This window comes from Salvelinus namaycush, chromosome 1 (genome assembly GCF_016432855.1).
Source record: "Salvelinus namaycush isolate Seneca chromosome 1, SaNama_1.0, whole genome shotgun sequence".
Taxonomy (NCBI): Eukaryota; Metazoa; Chordata; class Actinopteri; order Salmoniformes; family Salmonidae; genus Salvelinus; species Salvelinus namaycush.
This window is the reverse complement of record NC_052307.1, coordinates 55,026,598-55,047,820: the sequence shown is the minus strand read 5'-3', so window position 1 is coordinate 55,047,820 and position 21,223 is coordinate 55,026,598. Positions and strand designations below refer to the sequence as shown.

The 21,223-nt window shown below is 41.4% G+C and overlaps 1 protein-coding gene across 2 annotated transcripts; it reads left to right on the top strand.

Moving 5' to 3' along the window:
• The first annotated feature begins 3,493 nt into the window (after nucleotides 1–3,493).
• Nucleotides 3,494–9,843, top strand: si:dkey-181f22.4 (receptor-interacting serine/threonine-protein kinase 2). 2 transcript variants are annotated; one of them, XM_038990999.1, is made up of 11 exons: nucleotides 3,494–3,760; nucleotides 4,431–4,584; nucleotides 5,704–5,853; nucleotides 6,103–6,245; nucleotides 6,392–6,441; nucleotides 6,593–6,742; nucleotides 7,176–7,261; nucleotides 7,481–7,549; nucleotides 7,645–7,786; nucleotides 7,940–8,116; nucleotides 8,781–9,843. In XM_038990999.1, exons 1-11 carry the CDS (start codon nucleotides 3,615–3,617, stop codon nucleotides 9,089–9,091), a joined length of 1,578 nt encoding a protein of 525 aa, XP_038846927.1. In that variant the 5' UTR covers nucleotides 3,494–3,614; the 3' UTR covers nucleotides 9,092–9,843. The 2 variants fall into 2 exon arrangements, with proteins under 2 accessions (XP_038846927.1, XP_038846917.1); XM_038990989.1 differs by having other exon boundaries at nucleotides 8,778–9,843.
• Nucleotides 9,844–21,223: the final 11,380 nt, after the last annotated feature.

Below are 21,223 nucleotides of genomic sequence, written 5' to 3'. Positions count from 1 at the left end.
CCAGGTCATCTATAAGTCTTTGCTAGGTAAAGCCCCGCCTTATCTCACCTCACTGGTCACCATAGCAACACCCACCCGTAGCACGCGCTCCAGCAGGTATATTTCACTGGTCATCCCCAAAGCCAACACCTCCTTTGGCCGCCTTCCAGTTCTCTGCTGCCAATGACTGGAATGAATTGCAAAAATCACTGAAGCTGGCGACGTATATCTCCCTCTCTAACTTTAAGCATCAGCTGTCAGAGCAGCTTACTGATCACTGTACCTGTACACAGCCCATCTGTAAATAGCACACCCAACTACCTCATCCACATATTGTTATTTTTTTTTTGCACCCCAGTATCTACTTGCACATCATCATCTGCACATCTATCACTCCAGTGTTAATGCTAAATTGTAATTATTTCGCCTCTCTGGCCTATTTATTGACTCCCTAATCTTACTACATTTGCACACACTGTACAGTACATAGATTTTTATATTGTGTTATTGACTGTACGTTTGTTTATCCCATGTGTAACTGTTGTTTTTGTCGCACTGCTTTGCTTTATCTTGGCCAGGTCGCAGTTGTAAATGATAACTTGTTCTCAACTGGTCTACCTGGTTAAATAAAGGTAAAAATTTAAAAATTCCATGGGAACAGAATTACGCCGAGACTCCATTTTGTCACTTAAAAATGTATGCGAAACAAAAACCATTTATTTAAAATGTTAACAAACCATACAACTCTATGCAGAATGACTACTTTGAACAAGTTACTCAGTAAAACAAACAAACAAAAAACATTTACTGGAAAAACTGTCCAGATGCAAAGTTTGGTAACAGAATAAAACTAATTATGTTACCAAACGTTGTATCTGCACAGTTCTTCCTGTAAATGTGTTTTTGTAAAATGTTAAGTGGAAATTTTTAAAAGTAGTCCTTGTGCATAGAGTTTTTTCTATTTTTTTATTAACCCATCCACCACCACACATCTTGTTTGTTTTTTTTACAGCTTTTCTCCTACATATACAGTACCAGTCAAAAGTTTGGACATACCTACTCATTCAAGGGTTTTTCTTTATTTTTACTATTTTATACATTGGAGAATAATTGTGAAGACATCAAAACTATTAAATAACACATATGGAATCATGTAGTAACCCAAAAAGTTTTAAACAAATCCAAATATATTTTATATTTGAGATTCTTCAAAGTAGCCACCTTTTGCCTTGATGGATAGCTTTCCACACTCTTGTCATTCTCTCAGCCAGCTTCACCTGGAATGATTTTCCAACAGTCTTGAAGGAGTTCCCACATATGCTGAGCACTTGTTGGCTGCTTTTCCTTCACTCTTCACTCTCCGGTCCAACTCATCCCAAACCATCTCAATTGGGATGAGGCCAGGTCATATGATGCAGCACTCCATCACTTTCCTCCTTAGTCAAAAAGCCCTTACACAGCCTGGATGTGTGTTGGGTCATGGTCCTGTAGAAAAACAAATGATAGTCCCACTAAACGCTAACCAGATGGGATGGCTTATCGCTGCAGATTGCTGTGGTAGCCATGCTGGTTTAGTGTCCCTTGAATTCTAAATAAATCACAGACAGCAAAGCACCATCACACCTCCTCCATGCTTCACAGTGGGAAACACATGGGGAGATCATCTGTTCACCTACTCTGCGTCTCACAAAGACATGGCGGTTGGAACCAAAGATCTCACATTTGGACTCATTAGACCAAAGGACAGATTTCTAATGTCCATTGCTTGTGTTTCTTGGCCCAAACAAGTTTCTTCTTGTTATTAGTGTCCTTTAGTTTCTTTGCAGCAATTTGACCATAAAAGCCTGATTCACGCAGTCTCCTCTGAACAGTTGATGTTGAGATGTGTCTGTTACTTGAACTCTGAGGTGCAATCTGAGGTGCAGTTAATTGCCAATTTCTGAGGCTGGTAAATCTAATGAACTTATCCTCTGCAGCAGATGTAACTCTGGGTCTTCCCTTTTCTGTGGCGGTCCTCATGAGAGCCAGTTTCATCATAGCGCTTGATGGTTTTTGCGACTGCACTTGAAGAAACTTTCAAAGTTCTTGAAATGTTACGGATTGACGGACCTTCATGTCTTAAAGTATTGATGGCATGTCATTTCTCTTTGCTTATTTTAGCTGTTATTGCCATAATATGGACTTGGTCTTTTACCAAATAGGGCTATCTTCTGTATACCACCCCTACCTTGTCACAGCACAACTGATTGGCTCAAACGCATTAAGAAGGAAAGAAATTTCACAAATGAACCTTTTAACTCGGCACACCTGTTAATTCAAATGCATTCCAGGTCACTACCTCATGAAGCTGGTTGAGAGAATGCCAAGATTGTGCAAAGCTGTAATCAAGGCAAAGGGTGGCTGCTTTGAAGAATCTCAAATATAAAATATATTTTGATTTGTTTAACACTTTTTGGTTACTACACTTCCATATGTGTTATTTCATAGTTTTGATGTCTTCACTATTATTCTACAATGTAGATTTTACATATACATTTTACATATACATTTTTGCATACATAAACCATGTGCCATGGAATCGGTACATCAAATCTCTGTATTTATTTTGTAACCGGTATTGCGCAGCTGTCAACATTTTTGTCACCTGAAACTGGTATATTTTCTATTTACGCAGATTCCTTTCAGCAAATTTGTATCTTTAGAGTTCTCTAGTTTGTTAAACTTTGAAATCAATGGATTTTGTTTGGTGTACATTTTAAAGTGACAACATCTCAGCGTAATTCTGGTACCATGGAATAATTGCCTTAAGGCTACTTTGTTCCCAAAACTACTTCATTCTTGACTGACAGATGCAAAAGTGAAAGGGCTGAAAAGGATTTCCCCATGCCTCCTGTAAAGTGCTGTTAGGGGTCAGAGTTGGGAAATTCCCAGTTTACTTCACACATTATCAGCGGAATGAGTTGTTCAGGAGTCAGTACCCACTAGGCACAGAGGTCAGTTTAACGTCTAGTTTTGATTTACATTTAGTTGAGCTGTCAACTAACATGAATTCAGAGTGAAATCAACAGAAATATTCACTGTCATTGCATTTAGGTTAAACGTTGGGTGAAAAATGACGAAATGCCCTTATATTGATGACTTTTTGTTTGATTAAACGTTGATTAAACATTGCCATGTAGATTTTGGGGGGTTGAAATCACGTAGAAACAACGTTGATTCAACCAGTTTTTGCCCAGTGGGTAGTTGAATCAGGAGTTGTTCAAGCCTATTTGTAGCCTAGCTGTAGATCTGTCTGGTGTGATGTATTGTATTCCCCCTCTCTTACTCTCTCTCAAATTGAAGTTATGCCGCCGCCTTTATCCGTTGTTACATCATTGACAGTATAAAAAAAAAAGACTTCATCCCTCATTTTATATTTCCTACGTAGCTAGCCAGGGGATTTCCGTGAACAAAGCAGCCAATCGTGTAGATGTAAACACACTGTCATTATAGCACACGCGGCAACTCGCTGCTTGCTGTTCAATTTGTCAGTGCAGTGAAAGACAAATACATTAACCCCATGGCAGAGCAACAAGCAAGATAAAATAAAACTAAGTTATATTATTATTGAGTCGACTGGTTTCTGTTCCTATCAGATGGCGGTGGAAACTGTTCGTGAAGAGGACGTGCTAAATGTGATCTTGTGCGGAACCAGCGCAGGCGGGTGTCTTCGGGGTACTTACCGGAGAACAGAGCTACAGGTATCAATCAAGCTCCTGTCGTCTCGCACTGCAAGTCGAAGGTAAAATTGGCATATCTCAAACTCAAATGTAATGACAAAGTCTCTCTCTCAAGTCAAATGGCTTTATTGGGATGGGAAACATGTTTACATTGCCAAAGTAAGTGGAATAGATCATAAACAAAAGTGAAATAAACAATCAGAAATGAACAGTAAACATTACACTCACAAAAGTTTCTAAATAATAGAGACATTTTAAAAGTGTTATTACTAGCCATGTACGTGTTGCAACAATATGCAAATAGCTGAAGTAGGCAACGAAAGGGAAAATAAATAGACAGATAAATATAGTATGTATTTACAATGGTGTTTATGCTTCACTGGTTGCTCTTTTCTTGTGGCATCAGGTTACAAATATTGCTGCTGTGATGGCACACTGTGGTATTAAACATAATAGATATGGGAGTTTATCAAAATGTTATTTGTTTTCAAATTCTTTGTGGGTCTGTGTAATCTGAGGGAAATATGTCTCTAATATGGTCATACGTTTGGCAGCAGGTTAGGAAGTGCATCTCAGTTTCCACCTCATTTTGTGGGCAGTGGGCACATAGGCAGACCTGGCTCTCGAGAGAAGACAGGCTATAGAGGCCTCTCTCTGATGTGTGTGTGTGTGTTTTTGAGGGTTTGTGTGTTTTATATGTGTTTACTGCATATGTGTGTATATTCTGCACAGTGAGTGGACTGAGTGGATGGGAGACGTGGCTGTGGTCAGAAAAGTCCATTCAGAGAGGGTTTTGGTTCCTCTGGGTGTGTACAAGGCCTGGTGTCTGATGGGCCTGCTGTATGACTGGATGCCTGAGGGCTCTCTACACTCTCTACTATACCAGGTCAGTATAATATATGAGCACTAAGTCGAACTCAAATATGAATATGCATGTATAGTGTGTGGCCGTAGGCTAATTGATGAATCTAACTTGGTTCTGCAACTTTTCCCTTGGTTGCGGCCTACAGTGTACAAACATTAGGAACACCTTCCTAATTTGGGGTGGCAGCCCTCCCCCCTTTGCCCTCAGAACAGCCTCAATTTGTCAGGGCATGGACTCTATAAGGTGTCAGAAAACGTTACACAGGGAATGCTGGCCAATGTTGACTTCAATGCTTCCCACAGTTGTGTCAAGTTGGCTGGATGTCCTTTGGGTAGTGGACCATTCTTGATACACAAACTGTTGAGCAGGAAAAACCCAGCAACGTTACAGTTCTTGACAAACCGGTTTGCCTGGCACCTACTACTATACCCCGTTCAAAGGGACTTAAATATTTTGTCTTGTCCATAAAGGCTTAAAAAATCCTTCTTTCACTGGTCTCCTCCCCTTCATCTACACTGATTTAAGTGGATTTAACAATTGACATCAATAAGGGATCATAGCTTTCACCTGGATTCACCTGGTCAGTCTGTCATAGAAAGAGCAGGTGCTCTTAAAGTTGTGTACACTCAGTGTATATCAACAAACTGCTGGTCAGAGCTTCGATAGACACATATAAAGTGAATCAAATAATGTACTTTTGATTGCTTTATTTACAATTCCTGTGTCTTCATGGAGAACAATGCTGTGCTTGTCACCCACATGCTGTGTCTGGAAAGCCCCTGGCTGATGCAAAAATAGATCTATCTGTCATCAGCACTATCACTGCCTTATTTACACAAAGAGCTTTTCCTGGTTCAGGAGAAAGTGCCCTGGCTGAAACATAACTTCAGACAGTAGACGTGTGACTTCAATCCACTGCACATGACTTAGACTGTCTGTGGTTAAACTGTGTTTACATACAGTAAGTTGTGTCGTGATCATGTTGAATTCTTTAGTATTTTCAGTTCACAATTTCAACTTTGTGTTGTCATGTGCTTTTTTCCCCACAAGTCATTTTCAATTCCCATTTATTTATGATCCATTTTACGGAAGTGAATAGAGTTCATGTTGAATGATTGTAACCCTTGTTATCCCTATCAGACCCAGCTGTATCCAGGTCTACCCATGAGTTTCAGGCTTGGCATCCTATTAGATGTGGCAGAGGGGTTGTGCCACCTCCACTGCATACCACTCCCCCACCAGGCCCTGAAACCCACCAATGTTCTCCTGGACCAGCAGTACCGGGCCAAGGTAGAGAACAGTGACTGATAACTGACCCAGTCCTGCAGTACAGAAACAAAAATCTTCTCTCTGAGTAGTGAAACTAATGTGAGAAAGAACTCCATTTGATTGATGGTATATGATCCATGGGATATGGTGTATTGTGAACAGTTACAGGTGTAAGCTTTACAGTGTACATATGTAGGTTTGAGTCTGTGTTAGAGCAGATGTTTTTGTCGGTTTGTGTGTGGATGTTTATGTTCATGTTCCTACCTCCAGGTGAGTGACTGGGGCCTGCCCAGGGAGTGGAGGGTTGGCTCCTCTCTCTCTGCTGGAGGAGGGCCCTGCTTCAGGGACTTGGTGTACCTGTCTCCTGAGACTCTGACAGGGACCGCACCCTCTGTGGAGGCAGACATGTACAGGTGAGGTCACCGTTCATGATCCTGCCACTTCAAACAGTCATATTCACCAATTAAATTTACCAGGTGGGGAAGGAGGGGTTTACCACTTCTACAGATGCCTTTACTAATGAACATGCAGCTACCCAATTAACATCTTCTCTCTTTAGCTTTGGTGTGCTGCTGTGGGAGACTTTGAACAGAAGACAACCATGTGGAGGTGTGTTTCTATTTATTTCCGTCTGTTCAAAGAACAGCTCTTGTTTCTATCAGCGGAGCCTAGGCTATACCTGGCCGTATATCATACAGTCTCAATATTGTATTAAGTTTAGTACTTGTAACACATCATGTCAATGTCTATACCCAAGCAGATTTGCTCCAGCTGCTTTCAAGTGAGGATGGGGTTGGTTCAGGCCTGGAGGATGAGCTGCTACCCAAGCATGTACCCCACTGCCATACACTCTCCCGGCTGATGACCAGCTGCTGGAGCACTAACCCACACAGCCGTCCAACAGCAGAGGGTAAGTCTGTCTGTGAGGGTGAATCAGAGTATAGATATACAATGGTGAAGAGAGCAGCTGTGCCTGGACTTTGATCTCTCCCTACAAGACCCCCGTCCTTGACTGGTTACCGACCTGCCTGTTAAGGACAGGTGACAGGCAGAACCACTTGCAGCACCCACTTCCTCTCTGTTCCACATGCCGAGACTGAGAGATCCAATCCCATGCCCTACTTCTGCCACTTAGTCAATAAGACTCTTTGAGTTTTCTCATCTAAATTGTGTGTAACTGTTTATTTTCTGATGTTAGTCCATATCAATGTATTTCATTGCCTATGACTGTCATGTGGGTATTAAAATAAATGTGAACTTTTGGTGCGTTATGGCCAATGTGATGTTTACTTTGTCAGGACATCTTTCTCATGTCCTCTTCTTTTCTTGCTCTCTGTCCACAGACTGTGCACTGGAACTGAGGAGTGCCATAGCAACCTTTGATCCCGATGAAATGACAAGGGCTACCCTCAGGGTGAGGGAAAGCAAGGTACGGATCATCCTCATTTAATAAGTTCTATTACACTCCGAAGTCCGATATTCTCCATGTCCACAACCCTGATCTGCTATCAGGGGTTTTTTTTGACTGAGGGAATCAGGATATGTTTCATGTGCTTTTAATCTGTCAACAGTTACTACTGAAAACAGTAAATAGACCCGTCACTAATCATGAGCAAACATGTGTATGTGATTTCTGTCCCTTTACCAGGAGAGGGCGCTACATGACTCTAAAATCCATCCTGTAAAGGATATTCCCATTGAGATAAACAACCTAGAGGTGAGCTTGGTTCACATTTTTTCTGATATTCTGATTGTACTTAATGCTTGTGATGTCTATTACATTGAAAACAATATTTACATATCTCATACTAGGCCTGTGCTGGTTCCGGAGACACTAAATGTGTGGGCAACAAGACACTGCCCTTACCACAGACTTCCTGCCCTAGTGAAACACTCCCTAGTCCCCCTACAGCCATATATACAGGGGAAGCATCCCAGAGGAGGCACTGTCAGGGTAAGAACTTAAAACTGATCGATAATGAGAGCAGTTTGTGAATGTGCTCAGTTTGTTGTCAGCGAAACCACCCTCTTATTTATCCTCTTTATTAAGTAATGATTCATTTATACCTTATCTCGGACAGTCTAACAGCAACGTGTCTCTCCCCAGACTGTGTGACTGGCTGTGTGGTGTCTTCCACCAGTCCCAGCAGTGGCCCGGGTCCTGAGCATCCCAGAGGGACAGGAGGCGTCGCCCAGAGACAGAGCCCACCACCCCCACTCTCCTCCAGCCCCTCCAAAGCCCTCAGACAGAGCCCTCTCAACCAGCCCACTGCCAGCTCCCATGGTAGGAAATGTGTTTAAGCTTAGACCTCCCACCTATTACCCCGTTTTGTCTGCAAACTTATGTACAGTCTCAGATTGTAGCTATCTAGAATAGACTTGTCTTTTTCTCGCATGTTTCTTAAATGTTGCTGAAAAAGGTGAAGACAAAGTAAAGCAATATGAAAATGAGTAGACGTTATAAACAGTGCCTCCCTCTGTGTGTTTGTATGTGCACAGTAAGCAGTTTTGGGGATTGCTGGTTTCCTGCATGGCCATCCTTTCAAAGTCTTATCTTTACCCAATGCGTTTCCTCCCTTGAGGATCTTTGTTTCGCTCTAAATTGTCTGTTGTCCCAGTAAATGCTCGGAGTCAAATTATTATATATATTTTTTAAGCAATACATGGCTACTAGACATTTATGATGGAGATTTAATGTGTTGAATAAGAGGGTAACTTGTTCAGTAGGGCTATGAATTTCAGTCTTCAGTGAAATGATCTCCTGTACGTATTACTGTCTTTCATATCAGATAGCTACTACATCTCTCTTGTACTCTTTCTCTGAGTTGTCCCAGTATTTTTCTCAAGGTCCCCTCTACATGATTTGTGTTTTATAAGTGTGTGTGAGAGATGTGATATCATCGTGTTTGTATCATCCCTGAAACTTCCCCCTCCCTTCTTGTCAGCAGCTGCACGGTGTGTGTCTCCGACTCCGATAGCGGTGAGCTGCTGTCGTATCCTGCGCGAGAGGCGTGAGGGCATCATTCGAGGCATGACGGAGGGACGACTCAACAACCTGCTGGATGTGCTCATCTCACGGCGGGCCCTTCCCCTGGAGGCCTATGAGGTCATCTCTGCCTCTCTGACACTGACCGCTCGCACACGTTCCCTACTGGACACCTGTACCTGTTTAGGGGAACACGCAGCTTCCCTGGTAGCTTCCACCCTTGGTATGATGTCCGTTGCCACCAATCGTGGCCCTTCACAGATGTCTCACTGAAGGTGGATGGATGGTTAATAGAATGGGGGTTGTGTAGTGAAAGGCCCCTAACCAAATGTATCAAATGTCAATTGAGACTCAAATGTCAATTGAGCCTTGGTGTGAAAAGCTGAGGAACCCTAACCAAATCTAATCTATACTCACTCAGGTTTAATACAGACCACGGTCAGTCAGAGTGACTATACATTGGAGAACCTGAGATTCCTAATTTCATCAGAACAGCTGCAATGACTCATCTATATCCATAGAGATCCATGTTGGGGACACACCTGTCCATGCCTTTGATAAGTCTGAGTATTCAATCAGTGGTGCTATCTCTGAAGTTGATGTCAATCGAATGTTTGATTAGAGGAAGCTTCTGTGACAGTCAAATGATAGAAACAATAGTGTTGGAGAGAAACCAATGAAAGTGAATAGCTGTGTGGATGATTCATCTGCTTTGATCATGTTTGACCCATCACTAGCGATAATGAGGGTTAACATACTGAGCTAGCACACAGAAAACAGTTTGTTCAATATTAGATGCTACATTTTCTGTGTTGTCATGACTTTTGGCCCTCTGCTCTGTGGGTTAATGTGTGTTGCCACAATGTGGCTTGTCTTTTGACAGCCTGTTTGTAAAGTACATATTGTACAAAACTATATGTTCAACATAGTTTGGATTGTCCTGTTCAGCAGTGTCTGACTTGGTATCTTGTAACAAGATTATTATTTGTTGGTTTATCAGATAAAATAACTGAACTTCAGTCTCATTTTATGCCACTTTTGTTGGTGGTTTGTGTTTGTAAATCTGTTCAAGCCTTGAACCTATAGGTCATTGTCACATTCCCCTCAGGGTACCCTTTGATTTTGTTGCCTATCTCGCGCAACACGCCTTTTAACAGTGCATGTCTAATTGCATGTCTGGTCTTCACACACTACCAATTGTCACACATTGTAAGTACAGTCTAAAGACGTTTATGTACTAAAAGGGTAAAAAAAGGGGTCTTGTCAAATGAGAGGCCCAGTGAAGTTTTGGCCATAGTGTACATATTTTCTTTTGTTGGTCTGTTCAACATCATACTGAGAACAGAAGACAGTAATTTCCTCAAAGCACTGTCTGTGTGTGAATAGCCTAATGATCTGAATATTTGGAGTTGTATAATAAAGTAAATTAATCTATAACAACATTAGATCAAGACTCGTCCTTGACACTCAAGCAGCTCCTTTCTTGTTGGTTTTTGAGTTCATGCACTCAGAAACAAAGGAAGATGTTTAATAGAGGCTGTAATTTCCATCCAGTGGTGTAAAGTAGGTCTTACTTGTAGAATTGTTGCCTATTACTGTTGCACTCAAATATATTGCCCACTGGGCACACACACACACTTGTTGTATCAATGATGTTTCCACACAATTTCAATGAAATTACGTTGAACCAATGTAGAATATACGACTGTCATCTGTGCCCAGTGGGTGTTTTCTCGCTTCAAAACTGGTTGAATTTTTCACCCTGAAGGCACCTGCAAATTACCACCGGTGAGATAAATTACACAGTAAATGAGAATCAGTTCATTTGCCTCCAACCAAATGAGTTTCATTTGAATTCTGAATAATTCATTCTAGGTCATTTTTTTCATTTTTGTTTCTTGGTCCAGTGCAGTTGTAAATTAAACACATACACTGTGAATACCAAACGTGTATGTGTATATATTAAAACTTATTTTTGAAGAAAATAAATAGTGAATTAGACAAGTGTTCCAGTATACTGTATTTGACAGGGACTGTATCCATTCACGTGATCATTTATTGCCGCCGTCACGTGACTATGATAATTTAGTCTGCTGTGTGTTCAGTGAGGATGCCGCAACCACACATCTTGGCAGGTCGTCAAGAGCGATAACCAGAAAACAAGGAAAGGTAAGACAATTAGCCGATACGAATGTAGCTGTTACTACTAATTTCACTAGTCAGCGTAAATGCCTGATTCACAGCCTACCTGCCATGTAGGACAAAGGGAGTTGTTATTTCCTGGCAAGAAGATGGAAAAGATAACTGGTCCCTTGCGTTTGCATAGGGTTTACTGAACATTACAGTAAACATGTCGATATTGATTTTGGTCTGTTTCTAAAAAAAAATCTCATTAAGGCTACAAATTAAAATCCACGATTTCCCTGTAGGGAAGACCGGGGTTGGTTGTCACAGTGTTTACTCAAAATCCAGGGCTGGCTGTGTAATACTTTCAAGATAAAAATGTGATGGGTCAAGCCATATGGTAACGGACATCTAATTGGCATGGGGGTGCGTGTCACAATCGTGACAACCATCCCCAGTGTAACAATGTACCCAGTAAGCTAAATTACGTTGAAAAGACACCTAAATTAATTATTTTCCGAACGTTGAAAAGACTGTTTCACAAGTTTGGACAGCACAGTCCAGTTTAATTAATTGAGTTCAGTAAAGTGCACTACAGCAGAGAGAGTACCGTACAGTTGAGTTTAATTTTAGTAGAGTAACAGTACGTTAGAGCAGTAGTTTTCAACCGGTGTGCCGCAGTTCACCGATGTTTATTTAATTTTATTTAACTAGGCAAGTCAGTTAAGAACAAATTCTTATTTTCAATGACGGCCTAGGAACAGTGGGTTAACTTGTGACTTGAGGAACTCTCAGGTGTGCCGCAAACTTTTGCGGAATGCACAGGTAATTTTGACTTAAGCGCCCTAGTGCTGGTCAGATAATACATTCAAAGGAACATGGTTACATCTGTATCCAGTGCGCTCAGGCTGTTGTTTAATTTGTATAATTTTACTTTGTCTGTGAAAACTATAAGCACAGGCAAATCTGATTTAGGTTTAGCCAGAGTAATTTATTTCTTAATATAGGGCTCTGGGATAACTGTAGCTATTCCACAGCGCCTGCCATATAAACAAACTGAGCATGGCCTTGTCATTTGTAGCCCAAACCGATTTTACCTGAGCTACATTTTCTTCTTTTGGGCAGGACACTCTTAAAGGGGTATACACAAATTAACCATCACCAGTAAGGAACTATCAAAACTATGAAAATATTTCAAATAAACCCTATGTAATCAATCAACAAAAAAATTGTCACAGAAAATAGATTGCATTATAGATCAGATGAGATGGAGGTCATTACCACTAAATAAATCAGGGACATTTTAGGTGTGCTGCATAATTTTACATCCAATCAAGGTGTGCCACAGTTCAAAATAACATCTGCTAACCATGTGTATGTGACCAATACAATTTGATTTGATATATGGATCTGTGCCATTCACTTTGAACTGGACTGTGTTTATAGCATGAGCGGTTGCCAGTAGATGTACTTGTTTTGATAACAAAGCGAGAGCTGCATGTAGCCACCTGTTCACATTTGTTCATATTCTTTGCTAGTTAGTGAGGTATTATCCCAGTTATAGCTAATTTTTAGTCAATAATGGGGGAGTGGTTGCTTCCTATAAGAGCACAAAATGTGTGCTTTTCTAGCCATCTTTGAAAAGCGAGTCAGGTAAAGAGCTTTTTTTATGTCTTAAAAGGGCAGTGTTGTATTTTTGAGACTGTCTTGAATAAGCTAAGTAGCCAATAGGCAGAGGGTAGCATAATGTCTGTTTCTCTATAATAATGAGATGGGATAATAATGAATTTTATTTTGTAAAGTGGTTTCTTGTATCAAACAACACATTTTCAGTCATCTCCTTGTCTGAAGGACAAGTGGATAAACAGGTTAATGATAAACCTTGCATATTTTTATTAAATGTCTAATGGAATGTAGGCCTACATTGAACACCACACATTTGCGGCTACTGTAGACTGAATGACAGAACAGCTATTTTCATGTTAAAGTGTTATGGGATGCATTTTTCTTCATTTTGTTTTGATGGCAGGCCACTGGAAGGCCTACATTATGATCAAATGGCCACAACAACCTTCAACCATTTTTAGGGCCTTCCTCTGACACCGCCTGGTATAGAAGTTCTGGATGGCAGGGAGCCTGGCCCCAGTAATGTACTGGGGCGTACACACTACCCTCTGTAGCACCTTGCGGTCGGATGCCGAGCAGTTGCCATACCAAGCGGTGATGCAGCCAGTCAAGATGCTCTCAATTGTGCAGCTGTAGAACTTTCTGAGGATCTAAGGGCCCATGCAAAATCTTTTCAGCCTCCTGTGGGGGAAGAGATGTTATGCCCACTTCATGACTGTGTTGGTGTGTTTGGACCATGATAGATCCTTAATGATGTGAACACCAGGGAACTTGAGGCTCTCGACCGTCTACACTACAGCCCCATTGATGTGATTAGGGGCGTGCTTGGCCCTCTGTTTTCTGTAGTCCACGATCAACTCCTTTGTCTCCTTTGTCTGACTTTGAGGGAGAGGTTGTTCTGGCACCACACGGCCAGGTCTCTGACTTACTCCATTTAGGCTGTCTCGTTGGTGATCAGGCCGACCACCGTCGTTTCTGGGCTGACTGGGCTGTACTGCCGTGGCATGGTCTTTCCAGGGTGATACACCATCCTATAGTGCTGGGCGATATGGCCAAAATACATTACTTTTGTGTATATGTGGACACCCCTTCAAGTTAGTGGATTCTGCTATTTCAGCCACACTTGTTGCTGACAGCTGTATAAAACCGAGCACACAGCCATGCAATCTCCATAGACAAACATTGACAGTAGAATGGTCTTACTGAAGAGCTCAGTGACTTTCAACGTGGCACTGTCATAGGATGCCACCTTACCAACAAATCAGTTTGTCAAATTTCTGCCCTGCTAGAGCTGCCCCCATCAACTGTAAGTGCTGTTATTGTGAAGTGGAAGCATCTAGGAGCAACAACTGCTCAGCCATGTAGTGGTAAGCCACACAAGCTCACAGAACGGTACCACTGAGTGCGTAGCACGTAAAAAATTGTCTGTCCTGGGTTGCAACATTCACTACCGACTTCCAACATCAGCACAATAACTGTTCGTCGAGAGCTTCATGAAATGGGTTTCCATGGCCAAGCAGCCTCACACAAGCCTAAGATCACCATGCGCAATGCCAAGCGTCGGCTGGAGTGATGTAAAGCTTGCCGCCATTGGACTCTGGAGCAGTGGCAACGCGTTCTCTGGAGTGATGAATCACGCTTCACCATCTGGCAGTCCGACGGATGAATTTGGGTTTGGCGGATGCCAGGAGAACACTACCTGCCCGAATGCATAGTGCCAACATTAGTCTTTGGAGGATGAATAATGGTCTGGGGCTGTTTTTCAAGCTTCTGGGCCCCTTAGTTGCAGTGAAGGGAAATCTTAACGCTACAGCATACAATGACATTCTAGACGATTCTGTGCTTCCAACTTTGTGGCAACAGTTTCAAGAATGCCCTTTCCTGTTTCAACATGACAATGCCCCTGTGCACAAAGCGAGGTCCATACAGAAATGGTTTGTATGGTTTGGAAGAACTTGACGGCCTGCACAGAGCCCAACCCCATTGAACATCTTTGGGATGAAATAGAATGCCGTCTGCGAGCCAGGCCTTATGGGCCAACATCAGTGCCCAACCTCACTAATGCTCTTGTGGCTGAATGGGTGCAAGTCCCCACAGGAATGTTCCAACATCTAGTAGAAAGCATTTCCAGAAGAGTGGAGGCTGTTATAGCAGCAAACGGGGGCCGAACTCCATATTAATGCCTATGATTTTGGAATGAGATGTTTGACACGGGCAGGTGTCCACATACTTTTGGTCATGTAGTGTATCATATCACAATATTTTACTTAATTTTTCTGAATAATACAATTTCTAAATATGTTTAAAGAGTACTGCATGACCCTAGGATGTCACATTTATTCAAAGTGGTTTAAATGGGCTTTCTCCATTCTGATTTGTTTTATACTCAACCAAATCAACCAAAATAGGACAAAAATGAAAGTGAAGTTGTCCAACTTTTCATTTATTTAGCACTGTATCAAAATAACTTTATAGACTGAATTGTAAAAATCCATACTGGTTTACCTCAAAATTCGATATATTGCTCAACCCTTCCATTATATAGCACTAGGGTTTGATATGTCATTGATACTATACACACCTTATCGGAGTGAGAATCTGTACATTATTTCATGAGGAGAAACAAAAGCAGAGCTCCTTCTAGACAGGGCAGTTCAGAAACACAACCCCTGTTTTGTTCCAGGTTCAAATAACCACATGTGGATATTGACATGTCTTTTTCTCTCACAGTCCGCATGTATAGTGCATATCTTAGTGGAATGACAGTCAATGTTCCCTCAATTTTTTTCAGCACAGAAATTTCAGGTCTGCTGAGCGCAAACTTGAATGTTGTGAAAGTTCTGTTCAACTTCTGGCGCGTGTGAACACTGAGGCTGTACCTGCTTTAAGTTAGTTTTAACAGTGACCGAGTAGGCTACTGTGGCTATTTGATCCTAATGTAGGCCTACCAGAGTGGCCTACAATCAAAAACAATGGAGAAAAATGCATCCCATAACACTTTAACATAGAAATAGCTGTTCTGTCATTCAGTCTACAGTAGCAGCAAATGGGTGGTGTTCAATATAGGCCTACATTCCATGAGGTTAATGCAGGGCTTGACATTAACATGTTTATCCACTTGTCCTTCAGACAAGTACAGTAGGTGACTGAATGTTCTTGTTTTCATGCAATAAACCACTTTACAAAATGAAATGCATTATTATTCCCATACCATTATTACAGAGAATCATACAAATTATGATTCCTTTATTATTTTCCCCTAACCCTACCACCCCTCTCCTAATTGTAGTAAACTAGTAGCCTATTGGCTACTTAACTTATTCAAGACAGTCTCAAAATACATAATTGCCCCTTTAAGACATTAAAAAAAGCTCTTTACCTGACTAGCTTTTCAAAGATGGCTAGCAATGCACACATTTTTGTGCTCTTGAAGGAAGCAACCACTACCCCATTGTTGACTAGAAATTTGCTATAACTGGGCAAATAACTCAAGAACTGGCAAAGAATATGAACAAATGTGCACAGGTGGCTACATAATCTCAAAACAAGTGCATCTACTCTCAGCCGCTCATGCTGTAAACAGATATTTCAAAGTGAATGGCACAGATCCCTATATGGCTATTTGAATATAGGCCTACTACAGCTCTGATTGGTTATGGCGATAGTACAGGGTTGAGTCATGCCTTTCAATGCAATAGATTCCTACTCTGATGCGCTCTGCCTACATGCAAATATCTTGCACAGTTAGATTTGCATACTAAATCTTGCATAGTTCGTTTTTGTTTCGGTATGTTCGGTATGAAAGTGGCTAATTGGTTGACTTGAGTAATTCCCACAGTTGAGCGAAATGTCGATGGTGTTAACCAAAGGGGAAAGGTTGAGTGAAATTCAATCTCGTGCTGATATTACTTTTCGTGGAGGGTCTGAGGGGAGCTGCGTACCCGCGCAGTTTAGAGGGAACATTGCAGACCGTCTCATGCAAATATGGCAACTCTATTCCTGGAGGAGCGAACTTTACATGGCTCTGTATTTGAAGGTTTCCTAGAAAGTAGGGCAGGAATTTCTTAGAACATGTTCTTAGTTAAACAAAGGCGCTCAATTTCAGCACATGGGGCTGCATGGGGCTCCCACCCATTCACTCACGTCTCACTGCACCTTTCTGAGCAATTAATGTATTTAATGTCACTCGAATAAGTCTGTTTACCTCTCACATGTCTTCATCAAAATGATATGGTAAAAAGTAATTATGCTTAATGAACAATCTCTTGACAAGCAGATGGTATAATTGCAGAATAAGTCATGCCTAGTTATTGACAGAGTGCAGTTATATCAGAGGTATTTGTCCTCATTGACGCAATCAGTTAAGCATTTATTTTTACCATTTCACACATTCATCACATGTAATGGACAGCCCTGCCCCAGCACTGACTACACTGTAGAGGGCATTAGAGCCAGGATGTGATGTTATCATACATACCATGACTGCATTTCAAACAACTCAAAGTAGACCGCCCTCGGCCCTAAACACACTGTTCTATGCCCTTGGGGGAATTCCCGCGGCCATATTTGTCGTCGGTTTGTAATGTAAGCCCCTCAGCCCTCGTTTTTAACGGAGTTTACAAGTGTACAATTATGTTCACTTCGAGGGCCTGAAACGCCCCATGATTCAATTTGAAGGCTAAGGGAATAGGGTGTGTCTTTTTAAGTGTTTGGAATGCAACCCATGACAGTGGGCCCACTGGCCGGAGTCCACTCTGGTCGGAGTTTGCGTCAGCCACTCAAAGTATAGACTACCGATCGCTCACCATGGATCTGAAATTGTGACGTCTACGCTGCTGCCTATCAGTTTATGTGGTGCTAGTGTAACGGATGTGAAATGGCTAGCTAGTTAGCGGGTACGCGCTACTAGCGTTTCAATCAGTTACGTCACTTGCTCTGAAACCTAGAAGTAATGTTGCCCCTTGCTCTGCAAGGGCCGCGGCTTTTGTGGAGCGATGGGTAACGACGCTTCGTGGGTGTCAGTTGTTGATGTGTGCAGAGGGTCCCTGGTTCGCGCCCGTGTCGGGGCGAGGGGACGGTTTAACCTCTAACGAGTCACAACCCCGGATCCGGGATCCCCCCATCAAAAAAGCTGACTAGCATAGCCTAGCCTAAAGCGACAGGGATATCATATAATAAAATTTTCATGAAATCACAAGTCCAAGACACCAAATGAAAGATAAACATCTTGTGAATCCAGCCATCATTTCCGATTTTTAAAATGTTTTACAGGGAAAACACTATGTATTTATATTAGCTAACCACGATAGCAAAAGACCCAACTTTTTTTTTTCACCATTTTTTTACTGCATAGGTAGCTATCACAAATTCGACCAAATAAAGATATAAATAGTCACTAACCAAGAAACAACTTCATCAGATGACAGTCTTATAACAGATTTATTGTTTAGCATATGTTTTGTTAGAAAAATGTGCATATTTCAGGTATAAATCACAGTTTTACATTGCAGCTGCAATCTGAAATAGCGCTGAAGCAGCCAGAATAATTACAGAGACCAACGTGAAATACCTAAATACTCATCATAAAACATTTCTGAAAAATACATGGTGTACAGCAAATTAAAGACAAACATCTTGTGAATCCAGCCAATATTTCAGATTTTTTAAGTGTTTTACAGCGAAAACACAATATAGCATTATATTAGCTTACTACAATAGCCTACCACACAGCCCCATTCATTCAACATAACGTTAGCGTTAGCGAATAAACCAGCAAAAGATATTAATTTTTTCACTAACCATCTCAAACTTCTTCAGATGACAGTCCTATAACATCATATTACACAATACATATAGAGTTTGTTCGAAAATGTGCATATTTAGCGGCACAAATCGTGGTTATACAATGTGAATAGTAGCCAAACTTCAAACAAAATGTCGGGAGAAATCTTGGGAGAGGCACCTAATCTAATCAATAACTAATCATAAACTTGACTAAAAAATACAGGTTGGACAGCAAATGAAAGATACATTAGTTCTTAATGCAACCGCTGTGATAGATTTTTAAAATTAACGTTACTACGACATACAGCGTGCGTTACAGCGAGACCGTGCCGAAATTAATGGCGGAATTATAGTTTAACATTTTTCAACAGAAATACGAATTAACAGCATAAATAGTTCTTACTATTTGATGAGCTTCCATCAGAATCTTGTGCAAGTTGTCCTTTGTCCAGAATCATCGTTGCTCGGTTGTAGATTGTCGTCTTCAACTTTGGAATTAGCAGCAAACATTAGCTATGTGGCGCAGACGTGTCCAACTCTTCATAACGCAGCACAAAGAAAATTCAGAAAATCGCAATATACTGATATAAACTGATATAACTCGGTTTAAAATAACTACATTATGATGTTTTTAACACCTATATCGAATAAAATCAGAGCCGGATATATCTAAGGCCTATAACGAGAGCTTTTCAGAATGCCATCCTGAGGTCTGTCTCGCGTCATGACAAACGTTGAAAAGACTGCACCCCCCGTTCCAAGAGCTTTTATACGGCCTCAGATCTACCTAGCAACCCCATTCCAATTCTCACTGCTTACTGACATCTAGGGGAAATCGTATGCAGTGCATGTCGACCCATAGATTACATGCAAATTAATAAACTGACCCTGGAACAGAGTGCCCGATTTCAGATTTCTCACTTCCTGACAGGAAGTTTGCTGCAACTTGAGTTCTGTTTTACTCACAGATATAATTCAAACGGTTTTAGAAACTAGAGAGTGTTTTCTATCCAATAGTAATAATAATATGCATATTGTACGAGCAAGAATTGAGTACGAGGCAGTTTAATTTGAGAACGAATTTTTACAAAGTGAAAACAGCGCCCCCATATTGACAAGAAGTTAAAGTTATACTGTTACATTGATGCTGTTGATCCGGGTCACGGCACCAATGTAACAGTATAACTTTAAACCGTCCCCTCGCCCCGACACGGGCGCGAACCAGGGACCCTCTGCACACATCAACAACTGACACCCACGAAGCGTCGTTACCCATCGCTCCACAAAAGCCGCGGCCCTTGCAGAGCAAGGGGCAACATTACTTCTAGGTTTCCGAGCAAGTGACGTAACTGAATGAAACGCTAGTAGCGCGTACCCGCTAACTAGCTAGCCATTTCACATCCGTTACACTCACCCCCCTTTCAACCTCCTCCTTTTCCGCAGCAACCAGTGATCCGGGTCACGGCACCAGTGTAACAGATGTATAATGTACTCTCCATGCGTTGTGTTTTCTCATAATAAATCACTTCGGCCAGTGGTCCCAGTTGAGTATCATTTATTTCTGTTGCTGTTGTTAAATGGGAAACAGCACGTTAGTTGTGCAGGGCTTAACAGTGTTGATGGCTGTCGATGGCAAAATCCCTTGCATCACATTTTCATACTGGGCGAACAAAATACAAAAATACAATACAAAATATAACATGTGTAAATACCTGTTGTTAAATGGGAAACAGCACGTTAGTTGTGCAGGGCTTAACAGTGTTGATGGCTGTCGATGGAAAAATCTGTAGCATGAAGACAACTGTGTTAGCTGTGGCTTATGTGACCATGACATCGGTGTATGCTAGCTAACACAATTATTTACAGCAATCATATGCCAAAGCACATCCCAGAAAGCCCCTCAATCCCTAACAGGTACCATATACCCACACATGTATAAAATCAGTAACATACAGCAAACTTGTACACATTGTAAAATAGAGAACGTGACCTACCCCTTGCATCACATTTTCATACTGGGAAGACCTGACGTTCGCGATCTCCCCCTATCTGCAAGCGGGGCCAATCACAACACCCCTTATTGTCATCAGAGTTGAACTAACCAATAAGAATGCTTGAACATCAAATACACATTTCTTTAGAGGCAAGTGGAAACATAACCACCCCTGTTACACTAGGGCTTGAAGTAGCCAATAGCTTTGCTTTAATGGGTACATTGTTTATTTTATTTAATTGGTCGTCATTTTCTAATGTTAAGCCTAACGTTTATGTTTCACGTAGCTATAGGCCTACGGTATCGCAATGCTGCTATTTAGAATGCAGGCTGGCGGCAATAATGTATTTCATTTTTATGTAATTAAAGTGGGAAATTCAAACATTGCAGATTCAGAGATACATGGAAGGGGTTGATGGGATTAAAGGATGGGATTTAAAAAATAATGATTATGAAATACATTGTGTCTGTAAAATGTATATAAACTCAGCAAAAAAAGAAACGTCCTCACTGTCAACTGCGTTTATTTTCAGCAAACTTAACATGTGTAAATATTTGTATGAACATAACAAGATTCAACAACTGCGACACAAACTGAACAAGTTCCACAGACATGTGACTAACAGAAATGGAATAATGTGTCCCTGAACAAAGGGACACATTAATCAAAAGTAACAGTCAGTATCTGGTGTGGCCACCAGCTGCATTAAGTACTGCAGTGCATCTCCTCCTCATGGTCTGCACCAGATTTGCCAGTTCTTGCTGTGAGATGTTACCCCACTCTTCCACCAAGGCACCTGCAAGTTCCTGGACATTTCTTGGGGGAATGGCCCTAGCCCTCACCCTCCAATCCAACAGGTCCCTGACATGCTCAATGG